This window comes from Apus apus, chromosome 16 (assembly GCF_020740795.1).
Source record: "Apus apus isolate bApuApu2 chromosome 16, bApuApu2.pri.cur, whole genome shotgun sequence".
NCBI classification, from domain to species: domain Eukaryota; kingdom Metazoa; phylum Chordata; class Aves; order Apodiformes; family Apodidae; genus Apus; species Apus apus.
This window is the reverse complement of record NC_067297.1, coordinates 2,360,639-2,387,913: the sequence shown is the minus strand read 5'-3', so window position 1 is coordinate 2,387,913 and position 27,275 is coordinate 2,360,639. Positions and strand designations below refer to the sequence as shown.

Below are 27,275 nucleotides of genomic sequence, written 5' to 3'. Positions count from 1 at the left end.
CAGATCATATCATCATAGAATGGTTTGAGTTGGAAGGGACCTTAAAGATCCTCTAGATCCAACCTCCTGCACAGGCAGGGACACCTCCCACCAGACCAGGTTGCCCCAAGCCCCATACAACCTGCCCTTCAACACTTCCAGGGATGGGGCAGCCACAGCTTCCCTGGACAACCTGGGCCAATGTCTCACACTAAAGAATTTTCTCCTAATATCCAACCTAAATCTCCCCTCTTCTAGTTTTAATCCATTACCCCTTGTCCCTCTCACTACAGATTGCTATACAATTTAGACCACACAGTCTAAGAACAACTGGATCACTGGTACTTCAGGTGTCATTTATAAAGCTTTCAGAAATCTACTTTTATCTTTTATCTTATTATTTCCTACATAAAGATTAAGCAGCTCAGGATGGGAAAGTTTCAAACCAATTTATGGAGGAGACAAATTCGAAGAAACAAAAATATCTGTTCTGACCCATACCGTTGCTGTGAGGCCAAGAATGTACAGTGGCGCTTCTGACAAGGGCTTCATCCACTTTTCCACCAGTGGGGTTGTCCACGTACTGCCTGCCCTGCTCAAGGGCATTGAAGCATTCGATCCAGGAGTCGTTGCTGTCAGCCTGCAGCCTGTCGTAGCTCCAGTTCATGCACGGGAGCGGCTGACGGTTGTTGGAGGACATGTAGTCCAAGCAGCTCAGAGATGTGAAAGGCTGTGTGTGCTGATTCTGGAGGAGGAGGAGGAGGCTCATCGGAGGTTCCTGGGTCCTTCTAGCTCCCTCCCCCAGCTGAGAAATCAAGTTGCTTTGACAGATCATCAGTCGTCTTTCCGCAGCTTGGCCAATGTCCGAGGTCTTGCCAAAAATATCCAGCTCATCCTCAATAAAGAGCCCAGAGTTGTAACCCAGCTTGCGGTTCATGATGGCGCTGAAGCCGCAGGTGCAGCGGTACTGATCCTCGTTGGACGAATCCGGGATGTACAATCCCACGTCAGCACCCTTGATGTTCATGTTGCAGGCGCAGATACAGCAGCTGTCAAAGTTCCGGTCCTTGAAGATGTTCAGCACCGAGTCTGAGAGGATCAAGGTGACGTACAGGCTGTGGGCCTCGGGGATGGGCTGCACCGTGCCCGGCTCCACCGAGTTCAGCGGCCGGGTCGTCGAAGGGGTGGAGGCAGGTGACCCTTGATCTGTGCTGTCGTACTTTACAGACCCCTGCCCGCTCGCTGTGCCCCCTCCTCGGGGAGTCCTGGGGGTCCTGGGGGTGCGGGGGGTGGGGACGGAGAAGCGGGGAGTGGCTGGCGAGGGCAGGACCCCTGCGCCGCTGTTGCTGGCTGGGGCCGCGCTGTTCAGCGTCACCGGCGTGTTCATCTGGGGAGTATTCATCTGAAGATAGTCCTGGTCGGCCAAACTCCCCACACTAGGCACATTGCTACAAGAAAGAAACGAAAACCAGTCACGTGCCATCACCAACTGGTTGGTTGTGAAGACCTGATTTTGTCAGAACCTATTTTTAATTACAAGGAGATGATGAAAACTGGCAGGATTCAGCACAATTGGAGTAAAGGAGGAACACACCTTCTGCTCATAACTTAGGTCTCTCAACTAAAATCATAATTCTCATCACGAACACCATTGTTTCTTATCAGTTGAATAAAAAAAAAAAGCTATTATCTCAGGCACTTGGCCCTCTTAAAGATTATTCTCATGGCCTAAAACTCAAATGCTCCTGAGAAAAATTATCTAGAGAAACGATTATCAAGATTTTAGGGAAAAGAAACAGAACTGTAGTTGATGTTCTAAATACAATTATCTGCAGAGCGATGTACATCAGTGGAAATCAAGAAAGTATATCAGAGGCACAGAAATATTACTTTATCTCAGAAACCATCATTTTTATTACTGTCAGAAGTCAGGGGTGTGGCACTTGCATCCCCTCACGGTGGGATGCAACTGACAGCAGAACTGCAGATACTTTAAATGCAACTGCCCATTTAGGATTACACACTCTACAGCACAATATGACACATTTCATTTCAAACTCTGAGTCAAGTAAAGCTAAGAATTGTATTTTTGGGTCGTATTCTGTCATGACTGCTTTTTATTACTCTGTTTTTGTCATTTTTTTTCCAAATTCAAGGGACCTAAGAACAGTTTGTACATTTCCGTGAGATCTATCTTGTCTCTGCAATGACTCATTGTATCAAGAAACACGTAACATGGGGCCAGTCAAAAGAGTAAGATCTTAACTTTTCTCTTTCCAAGCTGCAAATAAGCTTCTCCCTTTCCTTGAAATTTGTTCATTACATATTAGGACAAGGCAAAAGTGTAAGAACTCAATGAGGCTCTTGATAAAGAAGGGGAAACAGTTTTTTGTCATTATTGTCTGTTCTTACTGTGTATTTTGTGTGTTATTTAAAGGGGCATGAGCTTAATGCTCACATATCATCAGTGACTTGCAAAGGAAAAGAGTGAAGTCCTTATTCCTTAGGGTAATTTTATTACCTTGAACCAATATATGTCCAACCCAAAGGAAGAGAGGAAAAAAATAATGAAGCAAGGTTTGAAGGAGTTGTGAATCTAAAGCACACGGAATGCCTGGACTGATATGAAAAGGTGACCTAGAAACCTTGATTGGCAATCACCACTCTGTTGGAAGCCTGCAGTAATCATCTTCACTCTAATTGGATTATACTGAAAATGAAAGGTTTTCCCCCCACCCAACAAATACCTGAAATTAATAACCAGCTCAGGCCTGGTGAATCAGTTACTCTTATGAAAAAACTGAGAATTAAATTGCTCCCTAGGCACTATCAAGGGCTTACAATTTCTTTTTTGCAATTCTTTTGAGAATACTGAAGGATCCTTTGGAGCTGGAAGAAGACTGATTTAAAGGACTTACAGACTGATTTAAAGATACAGGCTGCTTCCTCGAGAAGTGAATGCAGGAGACCTTTGGATTATTATTATGTGTTTAAAGACGTTTTATTAACTGAATGGTGAACTTAATAGCATTCAAAATCTCCAGTAATTAATTTCTTCCATAAGAATTGCTAATTTCTGAGAACTGATTAAAGAACACGAGGTTTTCAATCCAAGAGCAGTGTTTGCACATAGGTTACAGCTCTGTCACACTTGGCATCTTGTTGTGTTTAGAAAGGGGAGGATAGCATGTATCTGTTCATCAGCAGCTCCAGCTGTGACCCATTCAGGTTAAATCACAAGGACTCAGAGGAGCTAACATGAGGAGGTGGAGCAGAGAGCTGCCACAGGCCTACACAGCATCTGAAGAGTCCTCAGAAGGCAAACTGGTGTTTCAGGACAATATCATCAGACTGAAGCCCAAGGTGAACACAGGGGCACCAACAGGAGGAGAGCCTACCTGCAGGCTAGAGAACTGCACACTGCAGTGGGAGCAGAGAGACAGGAGAGGTTAACTGCACCAATTTTCTTCCTTAACACTTCTGGGTCACGTTGAATGACAATATTTTCCTGTGTCAGTAATTGCAATTAATTCAAGTGTTACATGTTCCTGTTCTTTTAGTAATGCAGTGGACACACTGTAAAACCACCCATTTGTAAAACCTGTTATTAATTCAAATGTTCCTACTATGAGAAAGTTTTTTTTATCTCAGACAACAGCAAACTGAAAAGGTTTAAAAATATATTTGCAGGTTATTATATGGTTCTGGTGTGTGGTAAAAGCACTGTTAATATATGCAAACATTTTAGTTCATAAGCCATCTTAGGTATGGGCATGACAAACTGATTTCCTACAAGACTGTAACTTACTTGTAACCATCTCTAATGAAAGTGGCTGCAGGCGGCAAAGGAAGTTGTTCAATTTTAGGAGGAACAGCCCAAGAAGGCCTGAAAATGCAGGCATCTGGTATCTTCAGAGGTAGGAGGCACTGGCTTGGCAGTATCTTCAGTGGAGCAAACATGGAGGAGCCCACGAAAGGTTGAAATGATGGAACTTTGTGCACGTACGAAAAATCCTGCAACATCCAAACGACATCGTTTGCAACAACATGGTAAGGTTGCTCCTTATAGTTAGATATTTATTTTCATTTAAAACCTATGGCACTCTTTGAACCCTCTACAACTTAATTTTTTCCAAAGTTAAGTATATTTACTCATTCTACAAAACATTCAAGGAAACTCAGCTGAGGCTCCTTGATACACGGAGCTGTTACACAGCTTTACTGTCAGCAGATTTAACAACCAGATTAGACTCATTTAAGATAACCTATGTCTGAAAAGTGACTATTGTACTATGAAATTTTCATACTACCTAACTTTAAGCACCTAATTTAGGCACTTAAGATTCATCCTTGCAAGACTATTAAACTGCTACTGTAGAGAGGCAGTCACTACAAAATCTTGGGTGCCTGCAGTCAGCCTCTCTCAACAACCCTCACGCTGGGGATTAATATCACCCACAGAGGACACTTTATACATTCAAAATATTAAATAGAAATACATAATCAATCTAGTAAACATAATATTAAATATCACTATAAATGAAGTCCAGTCAAACTGGACTTCTCACAGACTGTCAGATTTGTTTGCAGAGAACGATGGGAAGAACTTCAGCCAGAATTTCTAGAGCTATTCCAAGTTTATTTCAGAAGAAAAGAGCTAGTCCTTTTAAGGCACTACTGCAAAGTAAAAATCATTATTAAAATAGTAACAGTAGTCTTTTTTAGCATTTCAGTATTTAACAACTTATTAGATCTTTGCAATTTTTCCCTTGCACCTTGACAAGCATTGAGAGATGAGAAATGTGTGGATTACTATCTTCAGCTGCAGCACAAGGAATCTACTTCCATGTTCTCAGAATGATTAGCAATGGGTTTAGGTGCTTGTTTCCCCCACTGGTGTAACATGAGCAGGTGTGACACATTTAAAAGCAAGTAAACTGTGCTGTTGGAAATGTTATCAGGCAGAATTAAAATATGTATTTTAATACTCCTAAAATGGTTGTGAGGGAGATCAAACTAGCTTCAGTATCAATGACACCCTACAATCTGTTCCCACTCAAAACCTTCCATCTTAACCAATTCCAGTACAGATTTTCTTTCCAGACCCGGATTATCCTCATCTTATGCAAATACTTTACTGAAGAAACAGAAGAAAACAACCAGCAAGGTATGTGGCAAGGTAAGTTCTTAAAAACCTTATAAAAAATTCATTTCAAACTTCTACGGTGGTATGAAAATTGGTGGATACACGAACTATAAAGGGCAAATGGACAACTGTTCTTCAGCAAAACCTGCAAAGAAGATGCCTTTTCTCATCACACCTTCAAGTCAGGAAATTGGGGTGGAAGGAAGAAGAGATCTTGCAATAACCAAGCACTCTTGCTATATATGCCCAGCTACATATGCCCAGTGGTTAAATATCCTCACCAGGGGAGCTCTGATAACCAATTCCCTGACACTTTCCCAGAGTCTCCTTCTCAACAGAATTGTGTGTAAAACTCTCTACCAGCTCAGCCCCTCACGGGTGTCAACTTCATGTTCAGCCCTGTGAGCTGGAACTCTTGGGTCTGCTCCACATACTTGATCCTACTCTGGAGACATAAACCCTGAAATGCACCAACCTGCCTGAATTCCCTCCAGGGACAGGGACTTCCTCCTCTCCCAGGAACAAAACAGTGCTCTTGTGGAGGAAGTCACCCCAAGGTTTGCCTGGGCTTTACCTTCAGTCTGCCTAAGACACACCAGTACTGCCATGCAGGAAAAATTGCTAATCCAGAGATGACTAAACTATTTATCCTAAGGAAAAATTATATATCAGTATTCCCATACTGATATATAGCCACTTCTTGTCCATGCAACTGCAAGTGCTCTGTCCTGCCATGTACAGTTCTCCCAGCAGTGCAGATGCTTGAAAATAAACCTTTGGTTAATTCCAACATTCACAGCAGCACAAAATGAGAGGGAAGGAGGTGGTGCTGGGGAAAGAAATGGCTGCTGAAGTAGAAGAACTGGCTGTGGCAGATTAGGGGTAGGGTGAGCCTGAAGGAGAAGAACTGAGCTATAATATCAAGGGTTGGGGACTACCAGAAAGACAGTGTCCTAGTGCCTAACTCTCTTTTTATCACCTGTGTACAAATGAGCTTGCTGCATAACAAGAAAATGTGCATTGTTAAAGAAAAAAAAACCCTGGGGCTATAGGCATGGAAATATGGGAACAGTAGCTTTGACAAAAGTGGGAAAAATTGGCTCAAAAAGTTAAGTAATGAAGAATACACACAAGCAGGCAAAATGATTTTATCCTACCTCTTCACCTGTGCTGAAGATGGAACAATGAAATACAAATCAATGTGCTCTTAAGTGCATATGTTAAGTCCTCTTATGTGATGCTATGGAAAAATGGATACATCTGGATATGTAGAGTCTGGGAGGCGAGTACTAGTACCCAGCAGCAGAGTCCCCATTTCAAAATAGTTCTTTACTCAGATACACTATAGGACTCAATAGAGGAGTAACTATGTGACATTACCTGACCTGTGTTATACAGAAAGTCAGATAAGAATGGTCCCATCTGGCCTTAAAACTTGTGAAGTAACATCAGCTGAAGAAGAAACAGAGCAAGTTCAACCCCTGGGCTTTCTCACAGATTTTCAACCCTAACCAAAAAAGGCAACATTTCAGAGAGAAAAAGGCAGCCCTTCTACATGCATGATTTTATCCTAGCTGCATCCCCAGGGACTGGCAGCAAGGAGGGGCTATACATAAAAGGTGCTACAGAAAAAGTATCTGAACAAATCAATAATTTAACAGCTACTTAGTCACAAGTATGTTTTTTCAAATCTGTACATTCTTTCAGTTAGGCATAGGGCTCATTTCACATACAATACTGTTTGTTTCCTGAGAATACTCAAAAACATTACAAATATAAAATTACGAGAAGAAAAACACCTCTAGGTAACGTCAGGGAAACAATTTAAAAGCTCTTTTACCAGAGAAGGACTTTTTTTTCCCAACTAAAGACTGGTATGTACTTTACACAGATCCTGTTCACATCTGATACAGTAGGTCTGCTACACACAGTAGGTGTGACTTGTTTATAAAAATTAGAACATACACAGACAAGATGATAAAAAGACCACATCTCTGGCTTGTTACCTTAATTTCTTCTGGTTTAGGGCTACCTAATCCATCTTCCACCTCCATTTTAAACTCAGCAAGCTGTGTTGGAACCATGTTGACCATGGGACTTTCCATCATTCCCAAGGCAGTCACAGTCTCTGAACTTATTCCATCTTTATAACTCATTACTGGGGAGAAGGCAGGGTGTTGTTCTAAAGAGGGTGGTGTTGGGAACATCCTTTGGAGATCTGCCACAGCTAAATAGGATGAAATAATGCACTGTTAATCATTGAAATACAAATTCTGAAGGAAATTCAATAAAACTGAAGATCTATTTCATCAGTTAAAACCTAGCAAAGATTACTGCAGTTCTGACACCAGTATAAATCTAGATGGAAAGCTAGGGATAACCTCCAAAAATTCTTAGTGATACTTTAAAAGCTTATTGTTCAGCAGAAAGAATAAACTGGTAGGTACACAAATTCTATGTACAGTTTTAACAACAAATATTTCAGAGTAGAAGAGACTGACATTAATGCAAAGTTCACCTCAGCAGCTGTTACTATGGGGATACAGAGTGGGTTTTTTTCTCATTTTTAGAGCTGATGCTGAGCCCTAAAACAGGAGGCTTTTGGAGTTAGTGTGCACTGAGCTGCATTTTTCCATAGATGTAGAGTTATTGTAGTCTCACTGGGTCCACAGTGACACAGCTCCTGAAGAGCAGACAGGCTAGTGTTGCTAACACAAACACAGACTGCCAGGCATCCAAACATGACAAGTGTCAGAGAAAGCCAAAAATCATAATGGTGCATCACAAGACATTAAGCCAGGAAAATCCCTAAATTACTTCTCAGTAAATGAACAGAATGTAATCAGCCTTCCTATAGTTTTCTTCTTTCAGCAAAACAAACAGGACACCCCAACAGAAATGATGAATGAAATGTAATGCAATCAAACAAAATCAGAATAGTCTTGTATCTTCTCCCCAGCTACACTCTTTTTCATTCCAATTCCAACAGATGAAGTCCTCTCAAAATGGATTTCTGCTGGTAATAGTCAAAGCTGAACCCAAAGGCTTTCACAACATAGAACAGTAAATAATAGGCTATGAATTATTATTATGATTATTCCCACTCATCTTTTTTTTTTAATTCCCTTGCTCAGTCTTTGAATTAAAAATTTAGAAGACCTTAGTCTTGTCCTGATACTGGATAAATTCATGTTGAAAACAGGTTCAATAGAATGGAAAAAAACTATTTTCCACCCAATGCTAACATGAAATATAATCTTCAGGTTGCCAGCTGGGTTGGTCACTGTCTCTGTTTTTCAGCAAAGAGAAGTGTGCTTTAGAAACTGGAGAAAGGGGGACAGGAAGGAAGGTTAAAATGAAATGTGGTCAGAAGGGCTTTATTGTGATGCACCAGTCAGTTTGGTCCCCTGCAGATATTGTTATGCCTCGACAGCGGGTGTGAAGGGAACAGCTACAAACCAGAACCGGGGTGTAACTATTGAACTTCCTTTGTACAGCCCCACAGTATTTCATTTTCACACACTCAAGATTTCTGCAGTGCAGATTCATAAAAAAGTTTAATTACAAAAGATCCCTCGACCCTACAGCAACAGGCTAACCATCATTATTCATTTTCATGTGTGTCATGCTTGAAAAAGCTTTGCATATTTTAAAAAGCTATGGATCAACTAAACCTGTCAAAATTCAATCTCTGTATACTTCAGACTTCCACATTTGAGTAAATCAGCCCAGCTTTTATGGCTCCATAAAACTCTGACTCATCTCCTTCCAACTGTTTTTTTCCTTCTCCTCAATTTGTTCTCATTACCAGCTAAAGTTAATGAGAAGGCATTAAAGAATGACTTGCAGAGAGATTTGATTTCTGCCTATAGTGGCCAGAAAAATCAAACATTCTTCCTGCTCACCACTAAGTAATTTTTAATTCATAATACAACTGGTTAGTATTACACCAAAAATTCTCACCTTTCTTCTCTCATACGCACAAAGACACTTTTTCATCTCAAGAGAAATGCCTCCTATTTAAATAGAACCATAGAATCATTTAGGTTGGAAAGGACCTTTAAGATCATTAAGTCCAACCATGAACCTAAGATTGCCAAGGCCACCACTAACCCATGTCCCTCAGCACCACATCCACGTGGCTTTGAAACCCCTCCAGGGATGGGCACCCACCACTGCCCTGGGCAGCCTGGGCCAGGGCCTGACAACCCTTTCAGGGAATAAATTGTTCCTAACATCTAATCTAAACCTCCTATTACAACCTGAGGCTGTTTCCTTCTTCTAAATGAAGATTTGTAACAGAACCTTCCCATACTTCCAATCTAAGACAATCATGTCAAAAGAACAATTCAAATCTCAGCAGGCAGATTAAAAAAAATATGTCTGTATTATCACCCACTGTTTTTATTAAAATCTGCTTATCCTCTTTTAATACTGGCATCTGGTAATAATGGAACCAAATAAGCACACTACCTCTTAGTCCTGAGAAAGTGACATTATAAGGCTCCTGGCTAGAAGGCAGCATGGTAGCCATAAGGAGGTTTTTGGCTGTCAACAAAGCAGTCACCAGTTGCTGCTACTTACTTGGTGGGTAAGGTACTGCTGTTCTACCATCCTTCCCCACAGGGCGCTCCTCAGATCCCACCGTGGGCATCTTTGATGACCGAAGAGCTGGTGACACAGCCTAAAAGCAAAGTAATCACATACCAGATGAAAAAATACACAGAACATTAACATTCATAAGCTAATAAAATTCTGAAAACTCTGAATGAGCTTTCACAAGGAAGAAAAAAAAAAAAAAGGGGCACTTTTCTGCTCTCTCATTATCCCCCCAGGGAGTCTGGATTTCTTTTTCCTCTCTTCCAACACTAAAAGTCTCTGAAGTGCTCCCCTGTCTGTACACCCCTCCCAACGTACAGATACATACATATCTACATATCTACATATCTATCTATATACATGCAAATTATATTGAAAACATTCTCACAAACACTGAGCTTGGAATTAATGTTTTGCTGTTTGCTTCCACGTTTGGGCTACTCTAAAATAATAAAGAGAAAACCACAGAGAGAGCAGGAATGCCATAAGCTGACTGCCACGGGACAGCTTGACACATGCAAGTATTAAGACAGGAGGAACATCAGGTCTGTCCAGGCCAACTCCACAGTAAAAGGTCTTTTTTTATTTTCACACTTCTCTAGTTGATTTGCATATTAACTGTGACATCTTAAGTGCGGTCTGTGTGGACTCACAGGAGAGGGAGAAGCAGTAAAAATATCAGTGTACTTGAAAAGTACTGCCGAGAACCAGACATTAGATTTTTCAACTCTCTTATCTACTATCAGAAAGTTTAAAAATCACCTTCTCTATCATTATGGCTATATTAATCTTAAATATAGTCATTAATCAAGTCTTTGCCTTTCCATGTGTCTTGCTTGTTTTTCCTGGAAACTGATCTAACTCTGCTTTTCCTTTTGGTTTTCTAATATTCAGCAATTATTCCTCTTTGCACTGAAATAAAACTGCTTGTAGGAATAGAAAGAAACCTGCTTCAGTGAATTACTGAAATTCAGGAAGGTTGAACTGATATTTCTTTGGGCAGCTTCTCAGCCAAGATAAAAAACTAAATCACCAGTTAATGAAACTAGGATCGTTTCCATAACTCTCCAAAAGTCACAAAATAGAGGCAAAAAGCTAAGGACATAAACCTGGATGTACTGCATTTAAAAAGCAACCACTTGATTTACCTGTGGAAGTATTCCTAGAGCCTGCCTATGCAATGACTGTGTCAGCACGTTGGCTGTATACAGGCTCCCCTCCTGGCTGAAAAACTGCCAGACAACACACACTCTGATGTTACATGAGTGACTTCCTTATACACCTGAATTATACACAGTGATTACTTCTCTCTTGGATTCCTGAAAGAATTTCTCTTTTCTAGCAATTTTTCTGAGTTCAAATCCAAGCCTGCCTACCTCCCTATCTCCTCTCCCTCCTCTTTGGGATAATCTCTCCCGCCTAGGATTCCACCACCCTCCTTTAGGTTTTTGGCCAAAGTTCAAGTCTGCCAAACCCAGTCCTACAAAGACTTACACCAAGCTCATCTTCATCTGAATTATCAAAGATATTATCTAGATCATGGAGCGATGGAGCCAGATCTGTCACCTGGGTGAGGCTCCCGGAGCCTGCCCGGCCCGCAGCGCTGTCTTGCCGAGTATCTGCCAAAAAGGAAACACAAAATTAAACACAGAACTGCCTTTTTTTTTAATTTCTCACTTGAAGCAGGGGACAAGCAAGAATCACCAAGGCCCCTTTTCTAAGATGTGGCCTAGAAAAAGCCTTGCAGCCAAGTTTTAAGCCAGCACCAAAGGACATGGTGTAATATAAAAAGAACAAGAAGAGTCAAGTTTTGTCCATCCCAGGATCTCTACAGCTCTCATGTTGCAGCAAAATGTTCAGTCTGTGATTCCTCCTTTCAGCTTTTACTGCACAGCTTTGAGTATTTTTGTCTCTACTCACCAGTCTTAGGAGCAGAACTGAAAATAGACATGGCATCTTTTCCATCAGGAACTGGTGTAGAATGACCCGTTGTGGGGATTTCCTTGGTACCAATTCCATCTTCTGGCTATATAAACAATTCAAGAGTTATTAATGGATATGAATTTACACTATGTAAGAACAACTGTTTTCCTCTGTCAAGCCAAACTCAGGGCTCTGGATTCAATGCTTTGAGAAGGAAAAAAGGATTCCACACATATCAGTTAACAGCCAGGACAGATAAACTGCCACCTCAAATCCTCCAGTAAACACATCTAGAATCTTAAGCCTGGTGGCCACCCCAAGAGTAAATGAGGAGCCAGACACTGAAAGAGCTCCATACTGGGTAAGATATATAAGAAGTATCATGCACACAGGGCAGGTGATGACCAAGGAATGGTGAACAAACTGTTTTCCTTCACATACAGAAGAACATCCCAAAGGAAATGTTCAAACCAATAGAGCAACCCTGCCACAAATCCTCTCAGCTACACTAATTTTGCCCAAGGGAAGAAAAATAAACTTGGGCTGAGAGATCTGAGCTTTGCAGTGAGGTAACATGTCAAGCTTAAGCAAGGCGTGTGTGGGGGGGAAGCCCAGCAAATGTTTTCATCTCTACAAGTGAATGTAAGGCTCAAAATATTTTATTTCTTAGCTTAAATCTGGAACCTGCTGCTGGTTAAGCTGAATATAGATAAACAGGAAGTACTCCTTGCAGCAGCAGTGTTTTCATACATCAACAGGTTCAGAGGGATGCCAGCAGATGCTTGTTCAAAAGCACCAGAGTGAAATGAAGGGGTTTTCTGTGATTTGGTGCAGGGAAGAAATACAGAATCTCTCTGATTATGGTCTGTGGAACAGTTTTGTGTCTTCTGAGAGATGCAGAGCTAATAATGAGCTACAGTTCTGAAAGTCCAATGAGAATGTTAAAGACATGTTACCTTGTTCTTTTTCAAAGGATCCTTCTCAGCCCCAAGTCTGCATTTCTTACTGCCAGTGAAGCTGTACTTTATATCACCATCCTCAAAAGTGTAAGGATCACTAGTGTCTCCCAAGCCTTCTCCTGGCTGTTGTAATAGGGGCAAGGGGTCAAGATAGTTCAGTGTCTGCACTGGTTTCTGCTCTTCCAAAATTTTAAACCGTTTATTAGGTTGTGCCAAGAGCCTGAAAGTAAAGATAAGAAAGCAAACAAAGCCATCATGAAACATAACAAACACACCTTTTAAAGCAAAGAAAAATAACAGCTGTCACACACAAATACAACCCATGTCTCACTCCATCCTCCTTGATCTAGCAGAAATTAGTTTTTGTCCTCAAATAAAGGATGCATTTGCCTACCTTTAGTATTAAACAATTTATGTATGAAGAACTTCTACTTTGGAACAATTAACAAAGAATTAATCTTGTCACTATATATATCAAAACACTCTGAAGTCCCCAACCTTTTCAGCCTAGCAAACACCATCATAATTAACAAAATCAGTGTTGTCAGAACTAAAAAATTCGTCCTCAATTAATTTTAGTTTATACATTTTCATTAACTCCTCTCTTTGGTACATCTTTTCTATTCATTGTCACAATGCAAAATAGTTTTTAGGCCAACAGAAAATTAATTCAAATTAATTGCTATGCTAAAGCTATACATAAATGCTAAAGTTATAAATAAATGAATGAACAAATAAATATCTTTGGATATAAGAAAAATCCATGTTTAAAAAAATAAGAGACAGCTAAAAATTCCTTCAAGATCAGGTAGTTCATGTTCTTCTCTGAAGAAGACACTGTATGTTAACTGTATTTTTTCTAAAGGAACATTAACAGGAGATAAGCATTTGCTCTTTTCTGTGTACAGACCAGAGGGGCCTCAGTCTATCAGGGTTTTCAAACCTCAAGAGGCTGCAGCAAACAGTAAAGCTTCCATCAGTTTCAAAGATCTGACAGTGAGTTTACAAAGAAGCAGTATTATTCCATAATACAGTATCAGCTACTACTCACAGGAAGCAGAGTACACTGCAATTTTAAGCCCACACAATTGGACAAACCACACTGAAGTGCTTCTACAGTGCCATAAACACTGCTGCACTAAAAACCAAGCATTTATGTAGCTGGAAGTTTGCATAACTAAACAATTTGTTTGTTAAACTATTAAAAGGGGTAAGTTTAATAAAACTCTCACATTTACTCAAATTACTGTGATATGGGTTGCAAAAAGATTTATCAGTTCTTACAATGTCCAACAGAAAGCCAGATATAAAAAAAAGTAGGTATACTAAAATAGCACATTTCTATTGAAGCATTCAACGTTCTCTGCAGCACACATCAACTCTGATGTCACAGTGAAGCCTTTGACTTGTTTCAGTTTCAACTGAAAACAATTTGGTCATGCTTATAATTAAATCAAGCCCCCACCTGAATGGAAGTGCACTCTCACCTTTTCAGTGCAGTGCTGTCTGAGCTCATCTCCATCTTGGCATCGTATCTCTCACAGGGAAGGTCTGGCGGCCTGAACTCTGGGTCATCACTTGATGGGACACTATAGCTCCTCCACACATCTAGAGACTCATTGTTCTGCATGATCCCACAGTACAACGCTGTCTCACTGACCTCTGCCATCAGAGGTAACCTCTGTCCAACAAGGACTGCCCTATCATCTAAGCTGGGCAAGGGCTGAAGCTCCAGCCCACTGCCATAGAGTGCTGGGTTTACAGGTACGGAAGGTGGGTCCAGGTTCTCTGCTTCCTGACCTCTTGGCTGGGGACTAAGTGTGGGAGGCAGAGGGGAAGTGGGGGAACGGGGTGAATCCATAGGATTCATATTTATTTGCTTGCTTGGATTTCTAGCAGGTATAGATAGAGGCTTCTCATATTTTCTGGAATTAGGGACTTCTAAGGAGGGTTCCATTCCTGCTAATCCCAGTTTCTGCCCTGACGTGTCCTGCTCCATGCATAGCTCTTCAGTCACAGAGGGCCGATGGTGAAATGGCATCATAGGCCTTTTTTGCAGTTTCTCTCCTTTTTCCTGTCTCTCTGTGGTTTTGTGCTTTGAAGAGGCAGGAGGTGGCAGGGACGAGGAGGACGATGTCCCCACGCTGAACCCCGGCTGGCTGATGGATGGGGGGCGGCTGGAGCCAGCAGCACAGCGCTGCTTGAAAACCTTGTGCCTGAAAGCAGAGGCAGAAACAAGTCACTGCAGGGTCAGGGTCTATCCAGTTATCTGATCTAATGGAAGGGAAAAAAAAAACACAACACAAAACCCAAAGAAAAGCATCGAGAAACATTCTGTCTATTCCTGAGCTTTTAACAGATTCTGCAACGGTCGCAGGAGCTGGACCAGGTCATTCCAGCCACCTCGGCTGCAGTTCCTCTGACATGCAACATGGAAAATGACAGTCTCCAGAAAACAGCATTCAAAGAAAAGACTTAATGTTTATAAAAGATGAGTACCGCTCAAGCGGAAGGTAGAAGAGCAAAAAAATGGAAGCTCATGTTGTTTTCATTACCCTAAAGACAGAGTCCTGAAATAAAACGACAGCTGAGGAACCACACCAGTGCTCCTGCACACTCCTGAGCATCTGCTGCAAGGGATGCAGACTGGAATTCAGCGCTGTTCACAGATGCAATGTATGGCAGGATGTTTCTGTAAGTGTCCAAAGGGTGGGTGCAGGGAGGATGGAGCCAGACTCTGTTCAGTGGTTCCCAGTGACAGGACGAGGGGAAACAGGCACAAGCTGGAAGATGGGAAGTGCCACTGAAAGATGAGGAGATACTTCTTTCCTGTGAGGGTGACAGAGCCCTGGGACAGGCTGCCCAGGGGGGTTGTGGAGTCCCCTTCTCTGGAGACATTCCAAGCCCTCCTGGCTGCAGCCCTGTGGGATGTGCTCTGGGCAATCCTGCTCTAGGGGGGAGTTGGAGCAGGTGATCTCTAGACGTCCCTCCAACCCTGACAGTTCTGTGATCCCAGTTAAGATCAAGACCAAACCAGAATAAACCACCAACAAAAAAAGCATGAATATTTGAAAATATTCAAAACAAAAAGTGCAGTAACATCCAAACTTGTGATTGGTTTCATATTTTAATTTTTTTTTTTCAGTTTGCATCTTTGAGCCTGGGAAGCACAGGAGTGAGTGTCAGTATTTCTGGTTCTGCTAAACAGGTTTTTCATCACATACCTGAAGGTCCCCAAGGATGTTACAACAGGGACATCAAACTCTGCCCACATTTTTATTGGCCTTTGTTGGTTGTTCGGGGTTTTTTGTTTACTTGTTTGGTTTTTTTTAGCTAAGCATCAATTAAAAGGTATGTTGTGCTTAATATTTAGACCTGTTCAAAGTGAAATGCCTGTTCAAAGTGAAATGCCAGTTCAAAACAAATCATTTATAAACAAAAATAGGGATGGAATAAGAGAATTGAGGACAAGACCAAAACACTTAAAAGCAAATATTATGTTTTTTACTCACAAACTACATTATAGCAAGTGGACTACTAGAAAAAAGAAAACCAATTCTCCTTTTATGACTTAGCTGTGCAAACACTCCAGCTTTGCAGCACACAGCAGCTGTCAAATGGTACAAACACACCTTCTGGTACTTGCTGCATCTTTTTCCTTTAACCATCCATGTCATGTGGTATTGTCCTGGCTTTCTTTGTGGGCTTTGCTGTTATCAGGACATGTTGCAAATTCTCTGTTGCAGCAGATGGTCTTTAGCTGCAATCACCCAGAACGTGGAGCTAATGCCCCAGTAACTGAAGACTTGCCTTAAGCGTGTTCTTGTAACATTTCATTGACCTAATTCTCCATCATTCACTGTTTTAACTGACCACAGAAAATTATTTCAGACATTCTGCTCTTCAACACAATAACTTGGATCCATAGAAGATTTAATTTGATGCTGAGGAGCAGACAATTCTTTAAGACTCCATATTTAAGATCCTATCTTGACATTTATAGTCTCATTTATATAATATATAGAATGGGCACAGTAATGATTAAAACAATATCTAAATGACAGTCTCTGTGGCTATACAGACATTTTTCATTGCTGACTGAAATCAGGTACTGCCTTCATTTTAAGGATAATGTTTTCATTTCCCAGTTGCAGTGTTTACTAACTTCACCATGATGTAGTTATCACTGGGGGTGTTAAGATACACTGTGAAAATGCAAATGAAGCTGAACCTTTCAACAGATTCAGGTTTCCATTGTCCACTTTGATTCCCTATGCTTTCCAGGCAAGGCTGGACCTCAGTTTTCCATAAGAAACACCTGGCAACCTGACAAAACATGTATGTGTTCCACATTCTTGTGTATATTCATACAAGCAATAAATGATCAGGGGTAAAGAGCAAGGCTGTAGAAGTTGAGCACTCTCCCTTAGGATACAGCAGAGTCTCCATGTGGAACACTCTGTCCTCTGTATGATGCACAGCTCCTCTGCACCCCTTTATCTCTTCTAAACACACAAAGAAATAGCTTCATGAGAAGTCAGACACAAGAGATACAAGGACACAATCTTGCTTCATTCAGTTTCGACAATGGGCATTTCTAATCACCAACCCTGCAGAGATTATGAGAACACTCCATTCCTCAATTTCTCTGTACAGTCAGATCTGCACAGAAAGCTCTGCAAAGACTGCTGTGGCAGGTAAGATATGTAAGGATTTGGTCAGACAATATTTAATTTTACTGTTATTAACAGCAGTATTTTCTCGAGTTTGCGTCACTGAAAATAAAAAATAAAACCCAGTTATGCCTCAAACAGACAGAAAGCAGAGAATCAGTTTGGTCCCATCACTGGCTGTTTTGCTGGCTATTATTTTGGCAAAGAACCTTGTTTGCAGCTGGGGGAGGACAGGAAAGGGGGATAGGCAGGAAAAAAAATACCAAAGGGATTAGCACAGTGTGGTAGATCAAATGAATGACATCTACATCTGATCAAAGTTTAGGAATAACTTCTTCAGGTCACAAGCACATCTTTCCCCTTCTTACAAGTCGATGGTGATCACAGGAATTAAAAAAATCAGTAAAAGTCATTTCACTGGAAGCTGCTTTTTTATAGCCCTGTAACATCTCTCTGATAGTTTTAAGAATGTTAAGCAGAAATGGTGGTGCTGGTTTGCCTTTCCTGGGTAGTGCTGGAACTTCAAGAATTCATCAAAGATGACAGATAATTTAATAAACTCTTCAAGCGTTTGTGTAAGTGAGCTGTGACTCCTTTTAGATCAGTTGACAGCAGATGACCATGCTCCAAAGGTTTTATATTCTCTGGAGTGGTTTTTGGTGTCTGATGAGTGATGGCAGACTGACTAGAAGTGTATGGAGTACAGTGATTCTTAGGGATATCCTTCCTCTTCCTTTGAACAGGGACAGCAGCATTATCCCTCCATCAGGATGCTCTGTAACTTGGGCAGCTTCTGCCCTCCTCTCTATGAGTCTCTCTACTCCAAACTGTAAAGCTCACACTTCTGAAAAGCCTGAAGGGTGAGTTAATTGCAAATGAGAAATGTTTGAGTGATTCTAGCCCTCATTCTCTAGTCTAGGATGATTTTTCTACTCAAGTTGACTACTGCAAGTGACAATGATATGAGATGCATATTAATCACCTCAATGAGAGTGATGATCACAGCTTTGATAGTAGAATTTTCCCTTCTCTCAGCTAATGCATAGCTCCCTTTTCTAAGTCTACCTCTGTCTGAATTAAACAGGGCTCTTCCAATATGATAAATGCTTTACTCTCTTCAAAGCTCACCTGGAACAAGAACAACTGACTCTTTGGACTGGATCCACAAAATCCCAAGAAACAGTATTGTTAGGAACTTCCTCTTCCAAATTTGCAGTTGTAATTTGATTCCTCCTGAAGAAGATAAAATTATTTTAGCAGTTAACATCTTTCGAAAAACAAAATTTAAAAAATGCATATGCATAAATTCACATACGTTCCCCTCAAATAAATTACAACCTTCTTTGAAACAGAAATTCTGTATTTAACAGCAGCTCCCTCTACTACTCCTTAAAGCTTCATTTTATTTATGTGGGAGGATGGTACCAGCTCTGTATCAGATAGCTCTGTTTGGAGTTGGAGCAAGAGGCAAGCAATTTAAACTGAATCCAGACACTCTTCTGACATATCTAACGAAGAAGCTGCACAGAAATAGTGAAAAATTAAGATCTCAGGGCACACCATGCCAAAATATATATTTTACATCTCCAGTAATAAGGACCCATGATACTAACAACATGAATTTACTGTACCCTTGTCAAGTGGAATTTAGTCCAACACGTGTAATGCTTTACAAATATTAGCCTTGGAGTTGTAAACATCAGTTATATATTGTTCCTTCTTCTGTCACCCAACTTTCAGTCTAGTAACTACAACTGGAGCTAGCAACTGCAATCAATAAATCTGAAGGCATCTAGCTGAATGCACATATTGTAGATTTGTAACCTCAAAGACTGTCATAATTAAGACACACAACTACATATACAAGGCTAATTATGAGGGGTTTTCAACTGAATACAGTAGTCAATTTTCTTTGATAATGCTGTTCTGCATCATTAGCTTTGATTAGTGGAAAAAATAATTCTGTGATGAATACAATTATCTAAGGCAAAAGTACTGTAATTGTATCTATATATTATTAGACATTGAAAAATAAAACCGTGAGGACATCTGCCTTACTTGGACTGTGACCTGTTGAGGATGCATTCCTTCCAGACACGGTGAACCATATGATTGTGAAATTTTGGAGTAATCTTGCCTGATTTCTTTGGACTGTGCACACTGACTGTCCCCTCCTGCACAGCTGAATGGCTGACACTGCTCTGAGAGCAGCCACTTTCTCCTGCAATACAAATTAAGCATTAATGTTATGGCCGCTCTTAATACTCACATTTGATACGTTTTCCTGAGAAGACTTTCCCTCTTATGAGGCTGCTGACTACACAGATGTTCACATTCCCTAGAAAATGCTCAAAGCACCATTACAAAAGACTAAACTATATTTCAAAGCAACTCTTGCCTTCAGGGTAAGAGAGATGACACTGGGTTACAGCAGGTAGATGTGCAATGCAGTCATGCGAGTGCTGCACCTCATGTGACTCTGCTGCTTAAATTTAGTTCAGTTTAGATACAGCCCCCACATCACTAAGAAACAGTGCAAAGTTCTTCCTGGATGACAAACTTCAGTTAATACAGTCTTTGGTGAGTTGCTTTCAAGACTAAGTTTATTGTAATAGGGATGGTTCCAAAAGCACCTATTAAGAAAGCCAATAATTTACACATACTGTATCAAAGCAAGAATCAGTTCTTCATCTTCAATGAGGAAATGAATGGATTAGTGTGATGCTATTGCTTTCTAATATGCTTGAATTAAAATACCAGAATCAAAACTTGCTTTGGTAAAATCTTAATACCGCTAGAGAAATTGTTCAACATTTGATCATCAGTATTAACAGAATATGTGAGATTCTCAGTAATACCGTATTATTATTGAAGAGATAACAAAGGTATTACTTCAACATGCTCATAATCTGAAAACTAATTTACATTCTGCACTTCATTTCCTTCTGCCTGTGATGCAGAAACCTCACCAGCTATTGTAGAGCAGATGTTTCTTTTTCTACTATGAAATACGTTTTTGTTTTTGATTAACTGAGATCACCAGAGTCATATATCCAAACACCAGCTACAACAGCAGAGGGAGCTTTAGGCTCACTTGGCCTGGCGACTGAGAAACACTGCTCTGTGCTCTGGGTGGGAGGTGAGGATATGCTGCATTTTAACAAGGTCAAATCAGCGTACGGAACACTTTGTCCTTCTGCCTGCAGCAATTTAAGAAGCCTTAAGAATGAAACACTGAAAGGTTTCACTGCTACACATCACTGATCAAGGTAATTCTGCTGTTTTCTAGGAGGTGACTTTCAAAATACAACTTCTAAACTTGTATGCAAGCTGAGTATCTGATTCTTTATGCTTATAATATTTATTTTTTTCCTCCAGGTAAAACTTCCCTGATTCTCTTTTTGCCAAGAACTCCAACTTTAAAAGAGGCAGTAAAAACCATAAATCCCCAGATATACTGAGGTTTGTGGCTTTAACAATTTATTTCACTGGCTTTCAAATGTTCTACAACATCGTGAGCTTGACAGCATACAAAGATAAACAGATCTAAACTTCAGAGTTAGCAAATCTGTCCTCCTTTGGGGGGCAGGGAGGAGGAAAGAACGTGGATATATAAACAAACATCATGTGCACACATAAATATCACATGCATTAATAGCAGGACAGTTACAACTGTCAGGGAAGAAAAAAAAGGAAGGAAAGGGAAGGGGAGAAGCTATGAGAAGATAACCAAGGAGCTACCAGAGCTTTCAAGTTACATTTCAGTGCATTAGCTACTGGTTTCCAAAATTCTGTAATTGTTTTGTACCACACAATACAGCAATACGTGGCATAGCATGAACACAACTTTGCAGCAAGCAAAAAATTCTTCTTCTCATACACTGACACAAATTTTTATCCATGGAAATCACCAACAAAATACTGGAATACACACAGATATCTATGTCATATAATGGTGTAACTACTGGAGGATGCAACCAGCCACCCACCAGAGGTCACTTCCCCATCCTATGGTGCTCTCTTGTTACTACAAGTGAAAAATGCCATTCCCTACTTCCAGTGGCAATTTGTGTCCTTACATAGTTTAGAAGCAATCATAGAAAACATGACTGAAAGAGACCTTAAGAGACCATCTAGTCCAGCCCCTGTTGAAAGCTGGACCAACATATTTGACTAATCTGCTCTTTATCAATAAATCATCAAGCTCACTCCCCACCCCCCAAAAAAAACAAAACCAAACCAAAACCTCAACAACCCACCCATCTCTCCACTAACTGAAATTCTGTAGCTCCCCTCCAGGCCATTTATTCTAACACTTGATTATCCTTCCTCAGAGAAAGTTTTTCCTCATGTTTAACCTAGTTTTGCTTTGCTCCAGTTTAGGTTCATTACATATTGGTTACAGAGAAAAGATCATTCTTTTTCTCCTTTTATGTCTCTGAATACTGCTACACCACCTCTCCTTACAATTTCTCTTCTCTAGACTAAACAACCTCAGTTCTTTCCATCTTTTCCTGCAGGTCCTGTTTGCAAAATCTACAGTCATTTTCACTGCACTTTTCTGGACTCCATCCAATTTGTTCGCAGCTTTTAGTGTTTCAAACTGGACATGGCACCACAACCACAGTTTCACCAGTATGGGCAGAACTGAAGGCATGAATCACTCATCAGCCTAATCCACTTCTTGTATCCCATGTACTGATTCTGAACTGCATGACATGCATCAATACTTCCACAGAGATTGTTACTTGTGAGTCAACCATCTTAGTTACTAACGCATTTTATTTTGCTTTGAAAAACAGTATTCAAAAGTGGATTTAAATCTCACATTCTGTATTGTTAGCAGGAAATACTACATACTTTGATTGTCTTCATACACAGTGTTCGTGGACAAGTGAATGCAAACAAGTACTTCCATGGCAATGAAGCCAGTGATGATTAGTTTTTCTTTGACTCTGCATCAAGATTGATCCTCTTGATGTGAGAGAGCTACCTAACAAAGGCTAAGCTAGCTTGGCAGCTCCTTAGACCTCTATGAGGGTATAAAAAGGATTCTTTACTCCCATCTGGCTGCATAATCTCCCAGAAACTTGTAGGAGCTTCATGTCGTCAACACTTCTGTTGCTCCAAGTTCAAAGAAAAAAGGACAAGTTCAAGCAGAGGTTGCCTAGTGGTGAGCAGTCTCTAATGATTGTCTAATGTGACTCAAGTCAGAGAACCTTCTGTGAGCTGAGAACTCAATTCAAAATTACTGTTAATTTGCAAAGCACAAAACAGGCCAGTGTTTGTGAAATATTAATAAAGGTTACAACGATAGGCTGAGAAAGCTGGGGAAGGAATGTTATTAACATATACAAATCCTTGACAGGGAGAGGATCTAACCAGTGGCATCCATTGAAAGGGAAGAAGTGATGGGCATAAAGTAAAATAGAGACAGTGCCACTGAAACATGAGAAAGAACTTTTGACTGTGAAGAAGGTCAGCCTTGCAATGGGTCACCCAGAGAAGCTGTGGAGTCACTGTCCTCAGACATACTCACAACCTGACTAGGCAACGTTCTGGGCAACCTGCTCTACCTGACTCTGCTTTGAGGTTGGATAAGACAATTTCCAGAGGTCCTTCCAACCTGAACTATGTTGTGATTCTGTTAGTAACTGCAAGTCTGTAAAGAGCAAATTCAGAAGACAATCTACACAGGAAAAAAAAAAAAAATTACTTGTAAAGATGTCTTCAAAATATTTTTGGAAGGGGGAAAATAAATAAAAATCACTGACTTTCTTCTGTATCAGATTTTTTGTCTGTCACTCAAACAGACATTTGACTCTTCTATCCTTGAGTTCTCACTTCAAATTGCAGTCTCAAATTTCTTACAGCGTAACCACACTGACAGCAATTCATCTTCAGGTCTTGTCTCTATTCCCAATGAGGACAAGTTACAGATACTTGTTTTCATTCCTCAGAAGCAACAGAATATATATATTACTTTCAGTGAAGCAAGATGTTAAGGATCCACTACCCAAAAGACTAAGCATCTGGATGGCTTCTCAGATTAGAACTACTATAGATCCACATGCTTGAAAGGGGGATACTCTATCCAGAAAAAATACGTGACTCACTTGCAAATATGAAGCAGCCCTCCATTTGCCATCTGGGTAAGATGCAAGCCTATGGCAGACCTCAGCTGGGAAGCCCAGCTCCTTATTATCAAGTCTAGAGACTTATGCATTTCTTGTGAATAGCACTTGATTAAAACCCAACTGTGTCAGGTAGAAACAGTAAGTAGTATTTGTAATTTTTTATTATACTAACACAAATGCTTAGTGAAGTGCTGCATTTCTAGCTCTTTACAAAAAGAGCTACGTACTCCTGTATGTTCACTGTACTCTTGTAACCACTATGAATCAGGATCTTCCTCCCATCCCAACACAGGAAAACACTTCATAAACACTGGCAAAATCTGCCTAAAGCACTGTCAGAACCTAGACTCTCAGGAACTCACACTGGTGCACTAAGATAATGCAGCTACAGAAAATGGAGCTAAACTGAATTCACAAAGTTTTGTTTAAAGATGTGTCCCCTTCAGAGGTGTTTAAAGCTCTGGTTTTAACTTGCCTCAGACCCACAGAAAAAGTCTTCTCCTAATTTTCAGTCTATTGCCTGTCTTTAATCTGCTACTGTTCTCTTCCTTACTCTCTCTTATCATGAGCTATGCAAAACAGACCCAAGTCTCCTGAGTTTATTCCTTACCCATAACAGCCTGCTCTGGAGAAGTGGGTGGAGTGAGTGGCATCCCACAGGTACTAGCAGGATCTTTCATGCTTCCAAGCCCCTGCTGTCCCATATTTATATGGCCTCCAGTACTGGCAGCATTCTGTGACACAGGGATGTCACTCTGGGAGATGAGAACAAAGGCTGAAGGATATACCATCCTTACACCACCTACAAAGAAATGGAAAAACAGAAGTCTTAAAGATACCTGATAATATTCATCAGTCCTAGCTACTTCCAACTCAGTTTCAGTGTCAATTAGACAAAACTTACTACCCAAAATACAAAGAACTAAGGAATTTCACATACTAATACACATCTACCCCACAAAGCTGAAACAAGGAGCTTGATAGTCTGAATAATAGCATGTGGGATACAGGGAGTACAGAAGCTTGAGGCAAGATAACTAGTCAGATGTTACAGTGTCAAGAGAGCTACAAGAGGAGATAGGAAAATTATACAGGCTGTTTCTGATTAATTAGATTTTCTTTTTTAAATCATGTGGAGGAAAATAATCCTTCAGGCAGAATACTGAAACTTACCAACAATGACTTCAACTGCCACAGGGAAATCGTTGTCATATCCCAACTCTTCTTCCTCTTTCATCCCTTCTTTTTTCTTCAGCACCATAGGGTAAAAATACTGCCACTCCTCCATCAATTTACGAGTTGCTGGGTCTGACATCTTGTATGACTGGCCCGTGAGTGTACCATTTAAACCATAAGGACTCACCAAAACTGCAAAGGAAGAAACAACAGTCCCTGCAGTATGAGTATTTCTACCAAGCAGCAGGCAGGCTCTGCCTCCCCAGCTGGAGTCACTGATCCTTTGGCAACCTGATTTAAGGACCTGTCTTCAGGGGAAAGCTACTGCAAAGTCAGGTGAGGGGGTGAATTTCAAGATGTCTTACACTGCAGTAGCTTCCTGTACAGCCATCCTTACAAGCTAAAAGTGCATGTTTTTGCAGTTTAGTTTAACAATTTCCACAATTAACTACTCTTAAGAGTGCTGAAGCAGCCCCTTGCTATGGCAAAAGACTGATCACACATGGAGATAATAGAGGACAGACACAACAACAGGGTTTTCACCAGGAACTTACATTACTTGTCAGCATTTAAAAGGACAGAGGTAACAACATACAGAGAAGACTACAGCCATGACAAACCAGGAGAACTAGTTTCTCAACAACAGGTATCTCCACTCAGACCTAATTTTGCTTTTACTCAAATTTGACTCGAGAGCAATGCATTTAGTTCACTTCAATAAAACCTTCTATGATTTAAGTGTCTGAGCTTCTGTCAAAAACTTTACATTTTGCAACAAAATGTTTTTCAATAAAGTCACTATAAACTAACGTCCCTATAAATGCTCATTTTATAGTCCCTGGGCGTTTCTTTACAGTATATTTCATTTTATAAAGATCTGCTTTAACTGCTTTGAAATTATAATTTCAGACTGTAGCAAAGACACTATAACTCAATGACTCAAATATTCTTCATATTTTTTTGACACAAAGCATTGCAGCACAATTGCATCATGAATTTAGTAAGCCGTTAACTTAATTCTGTAATTCTTACACTGGCAAATGAACAGTCACAAAACATCATGATTTTCATTGTTTCTGATCTATTTTTTTCTTCTTGAAAAACAAAATAGTTGACAATCCATAAGTGAAAAGTACTCCTAAATTAGACAATGTTAGTATCTGTATTCATGTAGCATTGAAGTCACAGATTTGAGCCCACTGCCCCCAGGCATCATGTAAGACAATCAAATCAGTGCACTCACTTTCTCAACAATTCTTGTTTAAACTTTTACTTACTATACACAGGTAGCTTTAAAAACAACGTTAACTAACAGAAAGCTGTGGAAAATTCCCATACCATTTAAGTCTTCACATTTTCCCTGTCATCCACAACCTCTTGAATAGAAATGTAACCCACTGGAAGTGTTACTTAATCTTACTTTGTTCACCTCTAAAGATAGCATCCTCAGGAGCAATGTCCCTGCCACAGAGGAGTGAGGTTCAACACAGAAAGTTCCAAGTGCAGCTCACTTACCTTGGAAGGGTGAGGGGGAGGACTGGGCCATATGGATATGCTCTTCATTGATCAGGTAGATGGGCTGGTGTTGAGCAATCTCCACACTTGTGCACACATTGCTTTCCCCGTGGAGAAAGAATGTGAAGGCACAGGACAAATGTTCACTGGAGGAGACAAATAAGAAGCAGACTTAGCATGTTAGTAAACTTGTTAGAGGTAGTGATTCTATAGCCTCAGAGGCCAAATATATCCTCTCCTGTTTTGCGACTTGTGGCTGTGGAATACAGGTTCAGTGACTGACTGGTAATGACATGGAAGAGAATGACAAGTCAGCTATCTGACTATGTTGACAACTATCTCAAAGATTTGTCTTCCTACTTGTTTCAATTATTAAGATCATTAGAAATAAATGGGACTTAAACCAGGATTCAAGTAGTAAAAATAAAGGTCTTGAGAAATTCTTCAGAATTCACACTGCAATGAGTTTTAGCTCAAAAGGAACAAAAAAGGAACAGGAAAGATGTTTGTCTAACACCTCAGGAGAGCCTCCATTAAAGAAAATAGAATCACATGAATAATACAAGAAGTTGACAATGGTCTAAGGTGAACCATAAATTTGCCACTGACAATTAAACTTCAGTTGAAATGAATGCTATTTAAAATGTTCCCACTTTATTCTACCCATAGAATGACCTCCCATCATAGCTATTTGCTTAAATATTCCTTCCCGCAAAGCCACAAGAAAACAAAACACATTTCATGCTTTTTATCATCATTTTAATCAACTAAAAATTTACAGAGCTGAAGTGGTAATTACGCAGTAATTTTTCTGTAGAATACAATAGCTGCACAAAGCTCTGTAGCTGTTGGCTTTGGCACTAGGCCAGCCATAATGTAACCAGTATTTTAAAGATAGCTCTTGACTACCTTCACCAAACAGAAATAACACAGGCAACTACAGCAATCTCATCTCAGTATTTAAACCAACCAACTGCCTTACTCCTGTCAGCTATTTTTAAACAAAAGCACCAATGGTCCAGAATAGGAAGCTGTTTTAATCTCACTAAATCTCTGAATGAGTCTACATACCACACAGAACAACTTTTTGTCCTGTACTGCAAGTGACTCTTCTCCAAGTCTCATATAATACCACAAAAAACTCAAAGAAAATGGTCAGCTAAGAAAA

The 27,275-nt window shown here is 40.3% G+C and overlaps 1 protein-coding gene across 2 annotated transcripts in view; it reads right to left on the bottom strand.

Moving 5' to 3' along the window:
- Positions 1–27,275, bottom strand: part of MED13L (mediator complex subunit 13L) — a 189,665-nt gene that overhangs the window by 27,530 nt on the left and 134,860 nt on the right. For both annotated transcript variants that reach the window (XM_051633794.1, XM_051633792.1), the window contains exons 5-17: positions 26,108–26,253; positions 24,590–24,784; positions 24,027–24,218; positions 19,338–19,500; positions 18,408–18,512; positions 14,094–14,822; positions 12,604–12,826; positions 11,645–11,750; positions 11,219–11,343; positions 9,710–9,809; positions 7,132–7,352; positions 3,788–3,993; positions 481–1,427 (exon numbers count right to left, since the gene is read on the bottom strand). In XM_051633794.1, coding sequence (XP_051489754.1) covers positions 481–1,427; positions 3,788–3,993; positions 7,132–7,352; positions 9,710–9,809; positions 11,219–11,343; positions 11,645–11,750; positions 12,604–12,826; positions 14,094–14,822; positions 18,408–18,512; positions 19,338–19,500; positions 24,027–24,218; positions 24,590–24,784; positions 26,108–26,253 — 3,458 coding nt within the window. The remainder of the gene's footprint in view (positions 1–480; positions 1,428–3,787; positions 3,994–7,131; positions 7,353–9,709; positions 9,810–11,218; positions 11,344–11,644; positions 11,751–12,603; positions 12,827–14,093; positions 14,823–18,407; positions 18,513–19,337; positions 19,501–24,026; positions 24,219–24,589; positions 24,785–26,107; positions 26,254–27,275) is intronic.